Source organism: Xyrauchen texanus, chromosome 44 (genome assembly GCF_025860055.1).
Source record: "Xyrauchen texanus isolate HMW12.3.18 chromosome 44, RBS_HiC_50CHRs, whole genome shotgun sequence".
In the NCBI taxonomy this organism is placed as follows: domain Eukaryota; kingdom Metazoa; phylum Chordata; class Actinopteri; order Cypriniformes; family Catostomidae; genus Xyrauchen; species Xyrauchen texanus.
In genome coordinates, this window is record NC_068319.1 from 24,332,988 (window position 1) to 24,351,382 (window position 18,395).

At 38.2% G+C, this 18,395-nt stretch overlaps 1 protein-coding gene across 1 annotated transcript; it reads right to left on the minus strand.

Annotated features, from left to right (window-relative positions):
* Positions 1-1,508: 1,508 nt before the first annotated feature.
* On the minus strand, positions 1,509-18,352 carry morn5 (MORN repeat containing 5). The gene is made up of 5 exons (XM_052117343.1): positions 18,227-18,352; positions 17,371-17,518; positions 15,574-15,685; positions 15,356-15,487; positions 1,509-1,695 (listed from the first exon to the last, which is right to left on the minus strand). Exons 1-5 carry the CDS (start codon positions 18,283-18,285, stop codon positions 1,607-1,609), a joined length of 540 nt encoding a protein of 179 aa, XP_051973303.1. The 5' UTR covers positions 18,286-18,352; the 3' UTR covers positions 1,509-1,606.
* Between the last annotated feature and the right edge of the window lie 43 nt (positions 18,353-18,395).

Genomic DNA, 18,395 nt, shown 5'->3' on the forward strand with positions numbered 1-18,395 from the left:
GGTACTGAAAGCATTCTTTAGAAATGTTGGCCCATATTGATAGGATAGCATCTTGCAGTTGATGGAGATTTGTGGGATGCACGTCCAGGGCACGAAGCTCCCGTTCCACCACATCCCAAAGATGCTCTATTGGGTTGAGATCTGGTGACTGTGGGGGCCATTTTAGTACAGTGAACTCATTGTCATGTTCAAGAAACCAATTTGAAATGATTCGAGCTTTGTGACATGGTGCATTATCCTGCTGGAAGTAGCCATCAGAGGATGGGTACACGGTGGCCATAAAGGGATGAACATGGTCAGAAACAATGCTCAGGTAGGCCGTGGCATTTAAACGATGCCCAATTGGCACTAAGGGGCCTAAAGTGTGCCAAAAAAACATCCCCCACACCATTACACCACCGCCACCAGCCTGCACAGTGGTAACAAGGCATGATGGATCCATGTTCTCATTCTGTTAATGCCAAATTCTGACTCTACCATCTGAATGTCTCAACAGAAATCGAGACTCATCAGACCAGGCAACATTTTTCCAGTCTTCAACTGTCCAATTTTGGTGAGCTCTTGCAAAGTGTAGCCTCTTTTTCCTATTTTTAGTGGAGATGAGTGGTACCCGGTGGGGTCTTCTGCTGTTGTAGCCCATCCGCCTCAAGGTTGTGCGTGTTGTGGCTTCACAAATGCTTTGCTGCATACCTCGGTTGTAACGAGTGGTTATTTCAGGCAAAGTTGCTCTTCTATCAGCTTGAATCAGTTGGCCCATTCTCCTCTGACCTCTAGCATCAACAAGGCATTTTCGCCCACAGGACTGCCGCATACTGGATGTTTTTCCCTTTTCACACCATTCTTTGTAAACCCTAGAAATGGTTGTGCGTGAAAATCCCAGTAACTGAGCAGATTGTGAAATACTAAGACCGGCCCGTCTGGCACCAACAACCATGCCATGCTCAAAATTGCTTAAATCACCTTTCCCATTCTGACATTCAGTTTGGAGTTCAGGAGATTGTCTTGACCAGGATCACACCCCTAAATGCATTGAAGCAACTGCCATGTGATTGGTTGATTAGATAATTGCATTAATGAGAAATTGAACAGGTGTTCCTAATAATCCTTTAGGTGAGTGTATATATAAAAAACATTCACAATATCACTTTTTACCAAAATATTTTTTTTACAAATATTACCAAACAGTTTATTAGTATGTTTTGTTTTTGTTTGTTTTTTCTTAAGGAATGTAGTTCATTATTAAAATAGTTTAGTTGATTAAGAATTGAAAAATGCTTTATAAATGGATAGGCTTATGTGACTTAAGACATACAGTAGTTGTGTTTTAATTTCCATAAGGTTCCATAAATCCATAATACATTATATAGTCTGTGGGTTTCAATCTAATGGTTGTCACTGTAGTGATATTTGCATTCTCTCCCTTTGAAACAAGCCAAATAAAATCAACATAGTGTCCTCATTTTAAGCATAGACTATTACATTTTTATATTAATATTTTTGAGTTCAAAATGTAACGTGATATTAGTTTTATTTTCACAACACATGTCGATGTCATATTACACCAATTTGCAATGGCTTTCTTTGTGTGTCAGAATTCTCACGTCTCCTATAGTGTGCTGGTTCTTGGATAGTGGCCAATGAACTCATCCCAGCTCTTCCTGCAGGTACGCACAATCCACTCATGTTCTTGGTCATCTGCAACGGAAGATAAAAACATATTTCGCTTATTTTTATTAGTTAAAACATGCTTTATGGTATTACATTAATACCAGAAAGAATTAATGCATACACTGTAAATGCGTCATATTCTCTTCCTCTTTTGATTTTTTTTGTCAAAAATCGAGCTCCAAATGGCATGTGTCAAACTCATTCATATGCGTTAAAGGCAATTTACATTTTTACGTGGAGGATTAAGACAACAATTATGAAAATTCGCTCTCGACAGCCTACTTCAAGCGACAATCAATCGCTCCCTTTTTTCCTTTCCTTCCCAGAGATGATTCCGCAACCAAAAACAGTGGATAATATACTGCTTTTTAAAAATGGTTAAAACTGAAAGGAGTTGCTAATTGCGGAGCGAGAGGTAGTTCTGCTGCTGGTGCTGAATGTGAGCGCGCAGCTGCACGCACTTGAGCGCTCACCCCCATGAACGTGGCGAACTGGGCCCATTGTTGAGAACAGGTCTTAAGCTCTCCTCTGATTGTCGGTAATTGCACGCGATGGCCCTAAACGGCCTCTCCACGCGCCTCCCGCCACTTCTACCTGGCTCCCGCGCGCGGCAATTGAGACATTTCCAGCACGCGACCGCTCTATTCTGGGACAGCTGCATGCTAACATCTCACATCATTCTGTCTCTCCCACCTCATGCTCTCCTCATGGAGGTCACACTCGAGAGAAACATTTCATCACTATTTTAAACCTATTAATACCTCCGTGGGTGCTCCAACCAGTGGCTGATGGACAGGGTCGGTCTACAATTACGTTTTGGGAAACAGTGGTATAAGTCTAATTCACACGTTCATATTTGCACTAAATTACCCCCTCAGGACTTATTGTTTGCCTGGCATTCATGTACTTGTTAAATTCATAGGCTAATACAAAGCTATTTCAGAGCACATGTGTCACTCACATCAAATCAGTACAAATAGATACTACGGATCAGTTGTCAGGGGCTACAGGGGCTTAAAATGTTAATTTTGACATGCAATTTAAATGACAATAGTGCTTAAAATATAACTGAGTAATAGGTTAGTCTACATCCAGAATAGATCAATAGAAGCTTATAAAACCAATACACTTTTCAGTATTCAGTGCCTACAGGCCTACACCGATATCAGTGTGGATAACTATTGCTTTCTTATCTGAAACAGGCATAACAACAAAATGTATCTAGAGGCTTATTCATGCTAGGCAATCAACATGGATATCTTTCAACGGGCTACAAGTTGCTCACTTGAAAAATCCATTCTCATGGGCTCTATGAGACAAAGAGTTTTTCAGGACATCTGTGGGCCAATTATTCATTGAGGTTCTGGGAATACCAGTAAATTGTGTAAAAAATGTATTACAGCTCTAAAAAAGTCATGGAAATGAACAAAAATCTAAAACGTCCTATAAATGTAGAACCTAGAAATTGGCAAAATATTTAATTTTGCTCTTTGTGTGTTAAAAAAAGATATACAAATGCCATTGACTAACGTCGTGGTTTATTGACTAATTCATTTTTTCCCACTTATTTATTTCCTTTTTATATATTTCTATCTTTTTTGATGATAAGGAAAAGAAGTTTGGGCAAGCAAATTTTTACGTTGCCAGCATTCTTTCTTTGCTGCCTGTATATTGTTCTAAAATAGAAAGAGACTAAATGTATCTGTTTCTAATAATACCCTAGTTTATTAGTTTAGTTGATTATCTTTTCTTCTGGCTCATGTAAACCTTCATTCAGGTGGACTAATACATTTGATAAACATTTTCCCACCATCAAAGCCCAGGAGTCAGAAGTAGGGAAGCAGTAATGTCACCTTGTAAGAAGGTATTTATCTTAATCCCTAAAATACAATAAAAAGGAAAAGTGTTTCCTTCCAAACAGAGCCACACTTCCCATTAATGGCTTCAGGATCTCTGCTTATTGTTGGTGATTCCTACAATGGAGCAGAAAGGCTTGAGTTTAAGGTGTGTGGGTCAACACCAGGTTGAATATCATCTACTGAAGCGGTCTGATGTTACCTCAAAATAGAGACTTGGTGGGTTAGGCCTGGGCTGTTTTCATTGACGGTGGGATGTGCTGATTTTAATGCACTGATGATTAGCTAGTTTCAAACGAGCAATAATCTTGTATTGAAGGAGTGACTAGACTTGAGAATCGAGGGACCAGAATCCTATATAGTCCACCCTGAGCATATACCCACCAAATAGTATTGCACTAAAAACAACACAAAACAGCTTAGCGAACGTACTGTATAGCAACACCCTGGCAACCTCCCAGAGTACCCTAAATTAGTTTTCCAAGGGCAAGAACCACTCACATTTTCTTCCATAAATGTAAATATCATTTTTTTTTAATAATAAATGTTGTCTATCCATTAATGCATCTTAACAAAAGTCAGTTAAATTTAATTACTGCAAATGGAGTCTATAAACCTCCCTTGCTCATTTATATAGTGTTTCAATATTTAAAACTCTGTAAACAGGATTTCTTGGCCCATCATAAAAAAAATTCCTGCCTCCCACTGCTTGCTTATCTCCAGGTAGATTACAACAATTTGATGCACACTATGTAGTTTGTAAAGTCTCTAATTCTCTCTCTAGGAAAGGCTTATTACAAACACTACGCCCCCTGCTCACTTTTTAAAGCTTATACAGTAAGGAAGGAACCAGAGGAATCGTCCCATGTTCTTACAGGCAAACATTGCCCTCTTACTTCCCTTAAAGGGTCACAACATCCTCCTTTTTCAGCACAGTTGAGCTCTCACCACATTTTTTAAACGATGCACTCAAAGTGGGTATGATCAGTAGCGGAGTGAGGAGAGAATGGGGAGTGAACCCAACAACTGTCTGATCTAGTCACTCTTATGCACCTCAGTTTTGAGTGAAAAAAAAAGCATAATTTATGGAAAATTTTGGCAACATTAAATACTGTACTATTTATCACACTAGTGTGCCTTAATGTTTAAACAGAAATTTTGTTTAGAAATGCCTTTATTTAGTAAATAATTGCACAAAGTCACACTTGTGGTCTTCCAGGTCAAAAATGATCGGCCTATTGAAATTTGCATATAAAAATCTCATTATGCTACATTATCACCAAATATAGGATTAGATCTTTTTGCCAACTTGTTTTCTTTCAATTAGGCCAGGTTTTGTATTTCTTTTAGGAATTTACTGATCATAGGCCTCATTGACCTGAGCTTATGCACCTAATTTGTGAGTGAAAAATAGCATTCTTTTTTTTCTGCCCAATTCCCAATGCGCTCTAAGTCCTCATGGTGGCGTAGTGACTCAGTCCGTGTAGTGGAGGAAGAATCTAATTTGCCTCCATGTCTGAGACCCACTGTTCCCCACCGAGAGCGAGAACCACATTATAGCAACCACGAGGAGGTTACCCCATGTGACTCTACCATCCCTAGCAACCAGGCCAATTTGGTTGCTTAGGAGACCCTGCTTGAGTCACTCAGCAAGCCTGTATTCGAACTCATGACTCCAGGGGTGGTAATCAGCATCTTTACTCACTGAGCTACCCAGGCCCCCTTGAAAAATTGACTTTATTTATACAGCACATTTAAAAAAACAACAAGGTTAAAAAAGTGCTGCACGAAGAATAAATAGAAAATATAATAACACATAAAATATGGGGGCCATTTTATTGTGTGGAAGCAAGTCATTCACACAGCGTAAGAGGGGTCTGTTTTTATTTTTTGCCTGAACCAGACTCTCAAGTTCCTGTTTTCTCTTTTTTAGCAGCATGTCTCAGCCTTGCCCTCTTCAGCTGCCTGTTTTTTGAGATCCTGAGTACTACTGGATCCTTTGCAGTCACAGTTGAGTCTCTTTTCAAGCAGACTCTGCTGCTGCTGGTGTTTGTTAGTGGTTCCTGATGAACGATTGTTCTTGCAGAGTGTGTGATCCACCTCCCCATATTTTATATAATCTTGTCTGAAGAACGCGACTGCCGTCTTCTCCCTGGATTGGAGGGTGTACTTGACGGTCTGAATGGCTATTGAATGTTACACATTATGAGTAAATATACTTTCTTATGGCGTTTGCCTAGTACCATAATAGCACACATAAAAATCAGGCGCATGTACGTAATATGAGCACACAGAACAGTGTTCGGGGGCGTAAAACCATCCTCGCAAGGGAGAATTTCTGCTCCGGGCGCGCATAGAACAGTATCTGGAGTGCATTTCTGCTCCGGGTGCATGCGGCTGTGAAGAGTGCTTTTTCAGACATATTTTCAGAGGGGAAAAAACATTGTCTTGTATTCAGACAAATACGGTACAATACAATTATTAAATTAAAATCTGTATCTTTCTGGCAATGATCATTTAAAACGTATAAATTGCATTATTAATTTATCAGCACCGTATTCAACATGTAAAATGGAGGTCAGGCTCATTTCTGTAAAAGCTAGCAGATAGGAGCTTGCTCCTGCTTGCATTAGCTTACATATTGTATAGATAACGTGTAATAAGAGAAAGATATCAACACGTTTTATCCTGTTGTTGACGTTAGCCTTGTTGGATTATACATGCAGAAGAATTGAAAGAAATGATTTGAATCTAGGATTTACCCAATTTCAATCCTGGAAATCCACAGCATCATAAATGGAAAAACTTCAGGTGCCAGTAAGTCTCACATCTGGCCAATAAAACTAACAAAGAGAATTGTCTAGATCCCATATGACTTGAAAACTTCTCTGCTCCCTAAGTTCAAAGGTCGGAGCAATAAAAGACAGAACACACACTCTTGGAGTTCCCGAGAGACTCGGCACACACAAGATTCTGTCCTCCGATATAAACCAGTTTGCTACACTTAGACTCATCAGATCGCATGACATCGTGATCATTGTTCAGCAAAAAGCATCTTAAAAAGGACATTCCTTAATCCAGAAACATCTCACACAAAGTCACAGTACTTTGCTGAATCAATCCTATAAAATATACAAGACTGCATGGACCCACACACAATGCCTAGTCTTGCTAGGCATTCTGACAATTGCTTTGAACTGGGGTAACTTGTATAACTGACAAATTAATGATTATAGCCTGATATACCTCTTTAAAATGTGTGTAATATTTTATCCATGTTGTATAACCAAGGAATTAACCCGTTTGATTTGTAACCAGGGATTTTCATGTTTTGTTACCTACACGTATAATATCCATGAAAGAATGTCCTGCTTGGTAGCCACTGGTTTGCTTGGTTACATAGAGAAAGCTGATGACAACGAATATCATGTCTCTTGTACCATTCTCAAGATATAAAAGTTCATGATTAAATATGCACTATTTTTGAGCGGGAGATTTGTAAGGCTCCGGAACAAAGGACCATAAATCAACTGTCGGAAAAGACAGCCCAGTCGACCGTGTGACTCTGAAAAGTCACTTCTGATTGGCGCAGGACACCATTGGGGATGTGGCCAATTTCAATTTCCAAACAGGAAGAACACTCTCTTCGCTCGCTTTTCTCTTCTGCCTTCACGCGTTTCATCTTCTGCTCGTCTAACTGCTCAGACTTCACTCTGACTCTTCCCTCGTGGTCTTCTCTGGATCTCGTCGTATCCTGATCCATGCCATGTGAGGTCCAAGAAAGCTCTCACTCTCTATTGAGAAGACCTTGCTTCAAATCCAACCTCATCATTCATACAGACAATAACTCTGATCTTACAGAGGTCCAAAACAGAGACGGAACGAACTTTCGACCAAGAGCCAAGAACCAAGCAACACAAATAATGCAAGGAAACACCACTACACACATCTCCAATATTGTGCTCAAAGTGCTGGTGTATTTGCTAAATACTTTGGGTAATCTGATAGCAAATCGATGTAGACTCAAAGAAGGTTAAATGGTTCTTAAGGCATTGTGAACAGACTCCATGAAGTTCATTTTCACTGTATTGATAATTTATTTCACATTCTGTCACTCTCTTCACCAACCTGTTTCATGTATATATGTGTTAGATTAGATTTATGTTTAGAATATTAAAGGGCACCTATTATGGAATTTTGAAAATTACCTTTCATGTAGTGTGTAACATAGATTTAAGTGAACAAAAACATCCTGCAAAGTTTTATATATGAAAGTTCACCGTAAAAAAAGTTATTGTCTCTCAAAAGTAGGAGTCGACTCTGAGTCAATTTAATGAATCGTTTTTCCAATGAGTCATTTTCCTTTTCGTTGTGACGTCAAGACGAAAAATTATCAAATTGGCCGCGCCCACTCATTGCTCGCGCAGACACCAGGGAAAACTTGAAAACATCATGTTGACAACAATACGCTGTGTTCTGAAGTGCATATCAAAAGCGACCTTTTTTTCACTGCCCAGGGACGAGCATGTGCAGAATCAGTGGCAAGAGTTTATATTTACAACTATACCACACAAGTATAACCCGAACCTTGTGCTGTGTTCGCATCATTTTAATGACGATTGCTTTACGAACATGAATGCTTTCAAGTGTGGATTTGCGAGCCGGTTGATACTGAAGGAAGGTTCAGTACCAAGTTTATTTGGATCAGCTTCCTCCTCCGAATCACAACCTGTAAGTATTATTAATAATTGTTGCTTTTATGTGTTTTTTAGCATGCTTAATAAGTATTTGTGTGTGTTGTGTAAGTTACGCTCAGCGCAGCTTCTAGGTCTCCAATGTCAATTTTTTTGAAATATGTGAAATGTTTGTCGATGTTATTGGAGTTGTCATAAAGAATAGAGCAATAATTGTAGTAATGCAGTGCTTTACCAATATGTTTATGCGTTGGGCTAACGCAAACAATAACTGATTGGCTGTTTACCACCGAACTTTGGGCTATGATCGCTAACATAAATCAACTCAAATTCCTTCTCTGATTTAGATTTTTTTACTACAAAGCAGTGATGGGTGTTCCGTTTCCGACAATCTCTGCACAGAGTATACCAATCACAACTGACTGGGTCGTCTGACCAATCACCACAGATTAGCGTCACGCAAAGGAGGGGTTTGGAAAAATGAGTTGTTGAACGAATCATTTGGGAGTTGGTGAGCAAATCAGGTAAACATAAATGCATATTATAAGACAACAAAAGTGTTTTTTGTCATTGCATGCATGTAAAACTGTTGTTGGGGACTCCCAAAACAATATTAGGAACATTTAAATGCCATAATAGGTGCCCTTTAATAAAGTTTGTCTATATTCAAAGATGATTGGCTGTGGTATATTTGGATAAATAATCTCATCCCTGTTTCTAAAAGATTTCACTTCAAAGCTGTACCTAAATACGTGTGATATTATTTTCAATAAGCCATGAGAATAATATTACTCCAATAAGTGAATTAACCATAATTCACTTATTAAAGCTAATTTATTGAAGAATTTTGGAGAATTTATTCAGACAATCTAGTTATTTGTCATTTATCTCATTTATAATAATTGTCGAACGTGACTATTTCCATTATACATTTCATTACCTAATAATGTACAATAAGGACAGTTTAATTTAGTTCATAGCTCACATATTTTAAGACTCTAAATTCCCAAATATATAATGGTGTGAGAATGAGGGCACTTTAAAGTTCCCTTCTAAATGTGACATACCAAATATCCTACATATAATGGTGTGAGAATGAGGGCACTTTAAATTCCCTTCTAAATGTCGCATACCAAATATCCTACAGCCTACATTACATCCAGGTTGCTGCCACTCATCTCCATAAATGAACAATTAGCTTAGCTAATATTATTGGTTAATAACAGTGGGTTAAATAATGAAATTGGCAACATCACTGTATCTGGCAGGATAGTTAACATTGTAAGCTAACTTACTTACCTCAGGCTTGCTTTCCGACGTGCAGCTCATTCGGCAGTGTGTCCAGTTGTCAGACTTGCGGTATAGCAGACTGAAAAACCCCCCGCCCTACTCTGACTCGGATTGGCTGTCAGGTTTTGGCATTAGGAGTGATGATTGTTTAGGCAGAGCCTAAAGTTGCGTAGTTTATGGTAACTATGTATAGCAGGTAAATGCTTGCCAAAAGTTACATAGTGTAGCTTTAATATTGCCAAAATTATCCACAAATAATGCTTTTATTTCTCTCAAACCGAGGTGCATAAGATCAGGTCAATGAGGCTTACGATCAATAAGTTCCAAACAGAAAAACAAAACCTGTCCTACTTAATAGAAAACAAGTTGACATAAAGATTGAATCCAATTTCTGGTGATAATATAGCATAATGATTTATAAGCTATTTTTAATACGCCGGCCATTTTTGACCGGGAAGACCACAAGACTTTGTGCAATTATTTACTAAATAAAAGCATTTTAAAAAAAACTTCCTGGTTAAACATTAAAGCACACTTGTGTGATAAATTGTACAGCATGTTTTCATATTTGATTTAATATTGCTAAAATTATCCACAAATAATGTTTTTTTTCTATCCACTCAAAAATTAGGTGCATAAGATCAGATAACATAAACTAGCATAAGAAAATACACTTTGGTTCAAAATGACCGGAAGACAACATGAGGGTTAATAATGCAGTGAACAGCACCAAGGATTCTCACAATTGCTTGTAAAAGAATGAACAAATAAATTATACAATGTTTTGTAAGCTCACAATACATTACTCACACTGGTAATTTATATCTGTAATTTAACACACAAATAAATGCCAAGCTATGTACTCTCTATTGAAAATATGTTAATGTTTTTTACACATTAATAACTTTTGAGACTTATTCCAAGCCGATGATTTACAAATATAATTGCTTAGATTGGTTAACACATATTAGGGATGGATGGATGGATCATGGATGGATGGATAGCATTTGTGTTTGGGACAATCAATGTAAACCGCATCTCTAACGAGTCCCAGTCAAAGACACCGCACATCACTGCATATCTTATAGCACTCATGTTAATAAATGCGTGCTGCGCAAACATATAAAAGGAGTTGCATTTGAATGAAAGCCTCACAGTACTATCAACTCTCTCAACTTACTGTCTCACTTGTCAAAGGGTAAAGGCCACACCTTCTCATGAATAATATCGAGAACACCCGTGAGGTAGATTTGCTGAAATTCAATGGAAAGCCTAAACCACATACGTCAAATAGAGCGTGAAATGGAGGACACTTTGAAACGCTAGAGCATTCAGGTGTACACATATGCTAGCGGATGCAGAAGCAAAATAATACTTTGCTTAAGGAGCAATAGTGGTACTGGTAAAGCTTTCCGTAGCAAGCACCACTAACTACCGTCAGGGACACAATAAGGTCGTCCAACGGAATTAATACTTTGAACATGCCTTACACGGAAGGCTTTCACAGTTGCACACCATCTCAGTGTTTCAGCATCTCCCTTTGAGCACATTAAGATGCTTTCCTCACACAAACATCGATGGGGGTTAATGGGGTGGAGAATGCCGCGAAAAGGGCCCCACTGGGAGTTGTAGGCCCCTGGGCTTCACCCCAAGTAAGCCCATAAGTTAATTCTCCCCTGAATACTGTATGCATTTTTTAAGTAACATGGCTCAACAGTTGTAGGGCTTGTGCACAGAGTATACAGTACAGTTATTGTACTGCTTGGATTGAGGACAAAGACAAGGGGAAGATGGCAGACTGGACACATGCAGTACACCCAGTCAGCCTTGTGGCCATCCCAAAGGGACAGTCCTACATGGAATGGGGACAACTACTGCTTGCAATAAACCACCCTGCCTGCTTCAAATGACCAATGCATAGAGATTCTTCAGTGCTTCCTACCATCTGCTTTTCTTGTGCTCTCCAGAGTTGGCCCACAGCCTGGGCATTTCCGCAGGCCTTCCTGTCCAGCCTGGGCTGCTGCTGCCTGGGCTTGCCAGCCCTTGTCATCCCTGCCTCCTGGATCCTGCTGTTTCTCTGCCCCACATCTGTAGTTGGACTTGTCCCTCTTTCCTCCTCCTCCCAAAAACATCCTCTTGCAGGGAACGTGGTTCCTCTTCATTCGCCTCTTAAGTGTCGGTGGCCTCTGTGATCCCTCATCCTGGAGGGAAGCTACCGACAATAAATTCTATCTTCACACCCATTTTGTCAAATTTACCATAAACTCTAGACTATACAAATAAATCTATAGGATGCACCACATTCCCTTTATAATATGCTCCAATGTAAGAGTTGACATTAGGCCTGTCGTGATTATTAAATAATCGTCTGATTATTTGAGATAACTGCGATTATTGTGTACTTCAAATTCCAATCACGTAATTGATAAATAAGGGAATTGTAAGCGAATATATAACTGCCATGAGCGGCACACATTTGTGTTTCATTTCCTGGTGTTATTGCATTATGTGAGGTAAGCACTCCAAATGAACTTAAACGGCCTCACTGATTCACACCGCGAAACGCACTCAGAGCAGCTCCTGAGGAGTGCATGAAGATCAACCACTGCTGAAGCACTCTGATGCACTGTCTGTGGAGGTTCGTGACAAACAAACTCCCATGAAAATATAAGCAAGGACTTTCATATAGTGAATGCAATGTGCTCTGGTTTCACTTTGCCATAATGGCAAACGTTCTTGGTCATTGTAGGTTCATACACGCACTGTTAATGACACGCAGTGACACAGAGGAGGAGGCGCCTGCTTACTCCATTTCTATGGAGATGATAGTATGAAGAAATACACTAACAGGCCAAACAAAAGTCACAATACTTAAGAGCCTATGATTGGATAATTATTGCAGTGATGAATCTGTTTCAGCTGGCAACAATTCCTTTAACCCTAATTGATGCAGTGTGTAGCTTCTCATTTCTTAAACAACCATGTCGGAAGACTTATCCCGTGGTCTTGGAAAAGATGTTACTATGTTTCAGAAGGGGCAAATTATTGGCCTGCATCAAGGATAGGATAGTGGTGAACCGTCAGCTTCGTGGAAGAAATGTGGTCAGAAAAAAATCTTGAATGATCGTAAGTGGAGATCTCTTAAATGCTTGGTGAAGTCAAATCGTAAAAAAGTCGGCAGTAGAACTCACGGCTATGTTTAATAATGAAAGTCTTCCTTCATGTGAAAAAAGAGCTCATGGGTTTAATGAGAACCTTAAAATATAATGTGAAAGTGAAAAAAAATTAGGATAGAAATATTTTACTATTGGATAATTTATCATATTATATTATATTATCTATTCAGGTTGGGTGGGTTCCAAAAACAACAGGGTAAATGTAAAATGGACCAAGACTAATGTTAACCAAAAAGAGACATATTAAAAGTATTTGGAAATATTTTGGTATATAAAATATAACCTCGCGACCGACTTCGGATAAGCGGTTGAAGATGGATGGATGGAAAATATAACCTTTCATGTCATAATATTTTTCAAGTTAGAAAAGCCTTGAAGGAAATAATATATTCCTATTATTACAGAATATATGACAAGTTAAATAGGAATAAATTAAAATCTTAAGTATGACAATTTATTGTGAAAACCTAAAACAGGCAATCTTCATATTTGCAATTATTTGTTTTACAATTATTTTTCAGCCAAATTTCATAATCATGACAGCCCTATTATAAGTTATTATTTTCATGATATTGTTCATGGCCTAGTGCACTGGATGTCACTCCCAACTACCTTTGCTTGAAAGTATTGGTCAACCTTTAAAGGAGAGCTAACGCTCCTGTTAATCTGCCAAGTGAGCCTGGTTATCAGCCAATGTGACAGTCCCCAAATTGCTAATTGATCAACCAGGCCAAAATATTGATATTTACTTCTGGTAAGTACCATTTACAATCTTGATGGGTTAACTATATTCTAAGAAAAACCCTGCTAAGAACATAAATGTAAATGCAAATGAAGTCTGTGATGTGGACTCTTGTAGAGATGGGTGGGCTTAGGCTGTGGCAGTCATAACCAGATGTGACCGGTCTACAGTATTGTGTAAGTCCCAGTCTCTGATGTTTGCTCTCACTTTACAGCCACATGTGGTGGGGATGTAATCCCAAAAGATTGGAAATGATCTGATCTGAAGACTGAACATGCATCACATTGTCGCAGACGTGACGGGGTATTTGCTAACCCTGAATAGAGCCATGCAGTGACTGACACATGGAAATGTGAACGAACATAAAGGAACACAAAAACCTGTCCAATATATAGATATGCATACACAAATCTTTGTTCTTGAAAGTCAAGCAACACAACTTTGAGAATACATTTCTTGCGCAATAATGACTTGGCCCAGATAGACTTTTTAGCATTTTCTGTGCTGATTTTAAGAGAATATCTGTGGAATGGTTTAAACGGAGCAGATAGTAATACACTGTTATTGGAGGTTCAAAGCATATTCATCCATCCATCCATCCATCGTCAACCGCTTATCCTGTGTACAGGGTCGCGAAGCATATTCATATTAGACAAAATATTTACTAAACCAAAACTCAAGGGTAAGGAATTGTGTAGAACTTTGTGAATGACAGGCATTCCAATTCTGCGGAAATCTGCTGAGCTTTCCATGTGGGCCTGATTTTGACACATAAGGAAGAAAGAAAACCAACCCAAAGACAAACTTTATTAGCATCACCATGTTGCTACTAGTCCTTTACCACACACAGACTCAGCCCCTTTACAATATCAATAAACAGCTTTCAAATAACTCTTGAATAACAGAGCTGTTATGAGCTCAGCCTCACAGATGTTTCTCCATACTAACTCTTCCGATATCTGTTCAGGATGTAATTGTCTTTGTTAAAATAACTGTAGATATATGAAATGGACACGCATGCTCAAAATCAGACTGTGAAGAAAGGCTGGGCTGCAGATTGTGTTCCGTATAATTGCTCTAGACGTTGTTTACCGAATTTTGTGTCTCACAATACTGGAAAATACAATACGTGGCCAAGAAATTCCCAAGCAATCTTCTAAATACAGATACCTGTATATGGGAGCAGATAGAAGAGGGATGCTGAGTCTTATATATTTGTATATCTTAGGCATGGGACATCAGGGAATCCTGTTTATTTGTGTGTTAGTTACGATGGATTTGTGCAGACAACCTTATAGACAGATAGGGACAACAAATGCACACACGTGAGTGTACATCATACACACACACACAATCAATAAATGAATTTAAGGTACATAGTAATTCCACAAACTGCTTTATTCGATGACGTTGCTTCGCATTTCACTGATAGGAGATTCTGGCACAGGGACTTGAATTCCTATCTATAAGGCTGACATACTGAATTTACCTCAAATCAGAGATCCCACGCTGGGCACTGGAAAATGTGTTTTACATTTTCCTTGAAAACAATTCAAATGACTACAGCACAGAGGCATGTCTGGCTGGGAGAAAAGACCTACAGATGAGTTATCTTACAATCTCACTGTTCAGTCTTCAGTCCTATAGTTCGCTATAATATCTACACGCATTTAGCTAATCCATTTATGCCACTATAATGCTCTTGTGTTCTTATGTGTTCCAGGTGGTACGACAAATGCAAAATGTTTGCTAAAAAGTACTGCAGCAGTTCATGGACTGAGATAAGGATTGGATTAAGAAATGTATTGTGATTTCATGGAAATCACTGTGTAGGAAATTGATGGGGTTCCTTGGGTTATTATTGGTAACACACACACACTATTCCTTTAAAACTCCCGCAATATGGGATTGCAAGATTTATTCTCGTACCTGTGTTCCTCAGAAACTTGCCACCATAGTCTTTGATGACTCTGGTGTTGGGATCATAAAAGCCATCACCGCAGTCATAGCAACCATCAGGGATGGCCCGTGGGGGGTCTCGATCAGTTAACTGGGATTCTCCTATTCAAGAAATGACACTTGATTTTCATTCTGACATTTTTAGAGAATCGTTATGTTGCTAACCTATAAATTACCAAAGACCATACCTGCTGGTTTCAAGCCATTACACCTCTCAGAGTAGAACCGCCTGTCATTGCCATCACAGTAATCCCAGTCAGTCTCTCTATATTCTAGGCCATCAGAAAATGTGTACTTTCCCTATGTGCAACAACAAATATTTAGTCCACATGTCTGAACTACCTTTCAAGCTTCACTGAAAATTTCTTTTGTTTGACACTTTCTCCTGCATTGATTTTGCTTTGGGGTGTAGCATTATAGTAACTTATTACATGGGTCTAATAAATATTTGATTCTGATTGGTCAGTCATTCAACTGCTAAACTTAACGATTGTGTAGGCGACCAATTTCTGACATAACTGTGCTTGTGACCCTATACTCTCTTTTTTCTTACACATTACAATAATTTCACCTTAAAACAGTATTTTATCTCCATTAATATATTTAATTGGTAAATATCAATGTAATAAGTGAGATAAGCACATGAAGCCGGTCATTATCACAAAATAAACCCCTCCAAGGTGATACTGTTAGGAATTCCTTGTCTTGTTTCACTGTTGCCCTCTGTCTGCCATTTTTGTCACCTTTGCATTCCATAGTTTTCACTTTTGTCCCTTGTTTAGCTCCACTGTCTCACTTGTCATTGTTTAGAACTACACTTCCCAGAATCCACCTGCCATCATCACTGCCATTTTGTTCATTGTTTTCACCTGTGTCTCATTCTGTCATCACTCACTGTGTATTTAAGCCCTGCTTTTTGTTCACTCCTTGTCATTTGTTGAATGTTGTTGTTAGCCAGGTATGTGTTCCCTGCCTGTGGTTTCTAGTTTTATGTTTATTTCCCCATTGAGGGTTTTCCTTTGTGAATTTTCTTGCTTGTTTACTTAATAAAGTTGAACTGCGATTGGATCCGCATCTCCTCGTCTGCTTCGCTGCCTCCATTCGTAACAGATACGACACCAGCACAAACTGTCTTTTTATCTGACAGTACTTTATCCTGTATGTCTATGTTTCTTTTATACCAGGTACATGAGGATGAAATCATGCCCAACTAACAGGATTCCCCATTTTTTAAGGGACAATTTTAAAGAACATTTTATTTGCCCAACGGGTGTACTATTTAAAGGATTAGTTCACCCAAAAATTAAAATTCAGTCACTGTTTACTCAACTCTGTGTTGTTATATCCCCATATTACTTTCTTTATTTTTCTTAACACAAAGGGAAATTGTAAAAAAAAAATAATATTGTGCTCAATGATGTCATACACTGTCAGTTTATGGTGACCACCTCTTCATGTTTAAAAGAGCACAAAAATATAATTCAGAAGTCTAAAAATTATTCCATGAGACTCATGATTGACATTTTTGCGTCAACTATACCTTTAAGCAAAAATAAACGAGAGGTCATTATGTATATTCGTTAGAGCAAACAGATGACAACAGATGAGCAGACAATGTGCGGTACAGGGCTTCATTCATGACCGTTGCCATTGTTTCACATTCTGTTGTCATTGACTGTGACAAAAATACATGAATTTGTGTATTAGACACCTATTCCTAGTCCAGATCATTACCATGTTTTTGTACATTTAACAAAAACAACATGTTAGCCACACAGTCAAACAGTTTTATTATGCTTAATTATTTTCCAGGACATGTAGGAATTTTTCTCATTTTACAAGAATGTTCCATGATTGAAAAACTGCATTGCAAAATTGCAGATATTCCAGGATGTGTGGGAACTCTGAAATTAGTGGCATTATGCTAAGTCATTGTCATTGGACAGCCATGCCTGCAGTTTTAACATCATAAAATGTTTAAAGACCTGTTTGGATATTCCTTTCTCCCAAGTTCCCTCATATTTGCTTCCAGTGGGAAAGTGTAGCACTCCTTTTCCATGGAACATGCCGTCTTTCATCTCTCCGACATATCTGGTCTGAGTGGGAAATGTGTACTCTCCCATTCCCTCCATCCTTTGAAGACCAACATAATATAAGATAAATTAAGAAGAAATAAGATTAAAAAGCAAACGGTCTTACCTCCCTGCACAATATAGTCTTTTTTTCCTTCTTTTGGCTACAAATCATATACACTTACATACAAGATGAAAAACAGGATTGGGCAAAATTCAGAATTCAAGAATTAAGCTCCCTTTTAGTCCAATACAAGTGATGCATAACATTAATAATTACATAATTAATTTTAAATAAATATACCTTTTTAATGTGTAAATTTTTTCCCACAACTGATATATTATAGGCGTATTAACTATTAACACAGCCATCAAAATGTTGCCATACAGTACCACAAAATGTCCACCACATATATGTATAATAATAAATATTTACATAAAAATTTGGAAAATTGTGTACTAATAATAAACGTGTATCAGATTTTTTTTTAGTCTCTGTAAAGTGAAGCTTTTTCTGTTAACAGCAGTTGATGAATTAATTTGACTTGAATTCCAGTTTTATTCTAAAATTCTGCATCCTGCAACCTCAATTCAGGAACATTACTGGAATTTAAAAGGCATTCTCAATTCAATTCTGAATGGTGCACAACCCTGAAAATACATTTGTATTAACTACAGTAAAACATATTGCAAGTATAGTGGTTATACATAATAATAAGTAGATTCAAATGATAAAACATGTCAATGTCATTACAGTAATTTGATTTACCTGCTATTCTTGTAGTCTCCATTATAACTGCTACCCATAAACTCCATGTTAATCAACATTGAAGCAACAGCAAAACGCTGTTTCCATGGAAACACAACAGAGAAGTTTGCAGGTTGTTTAGATCCAAGATGGTGTAAAAGATTCGCCAGTTTCCACACATATGGCGTCA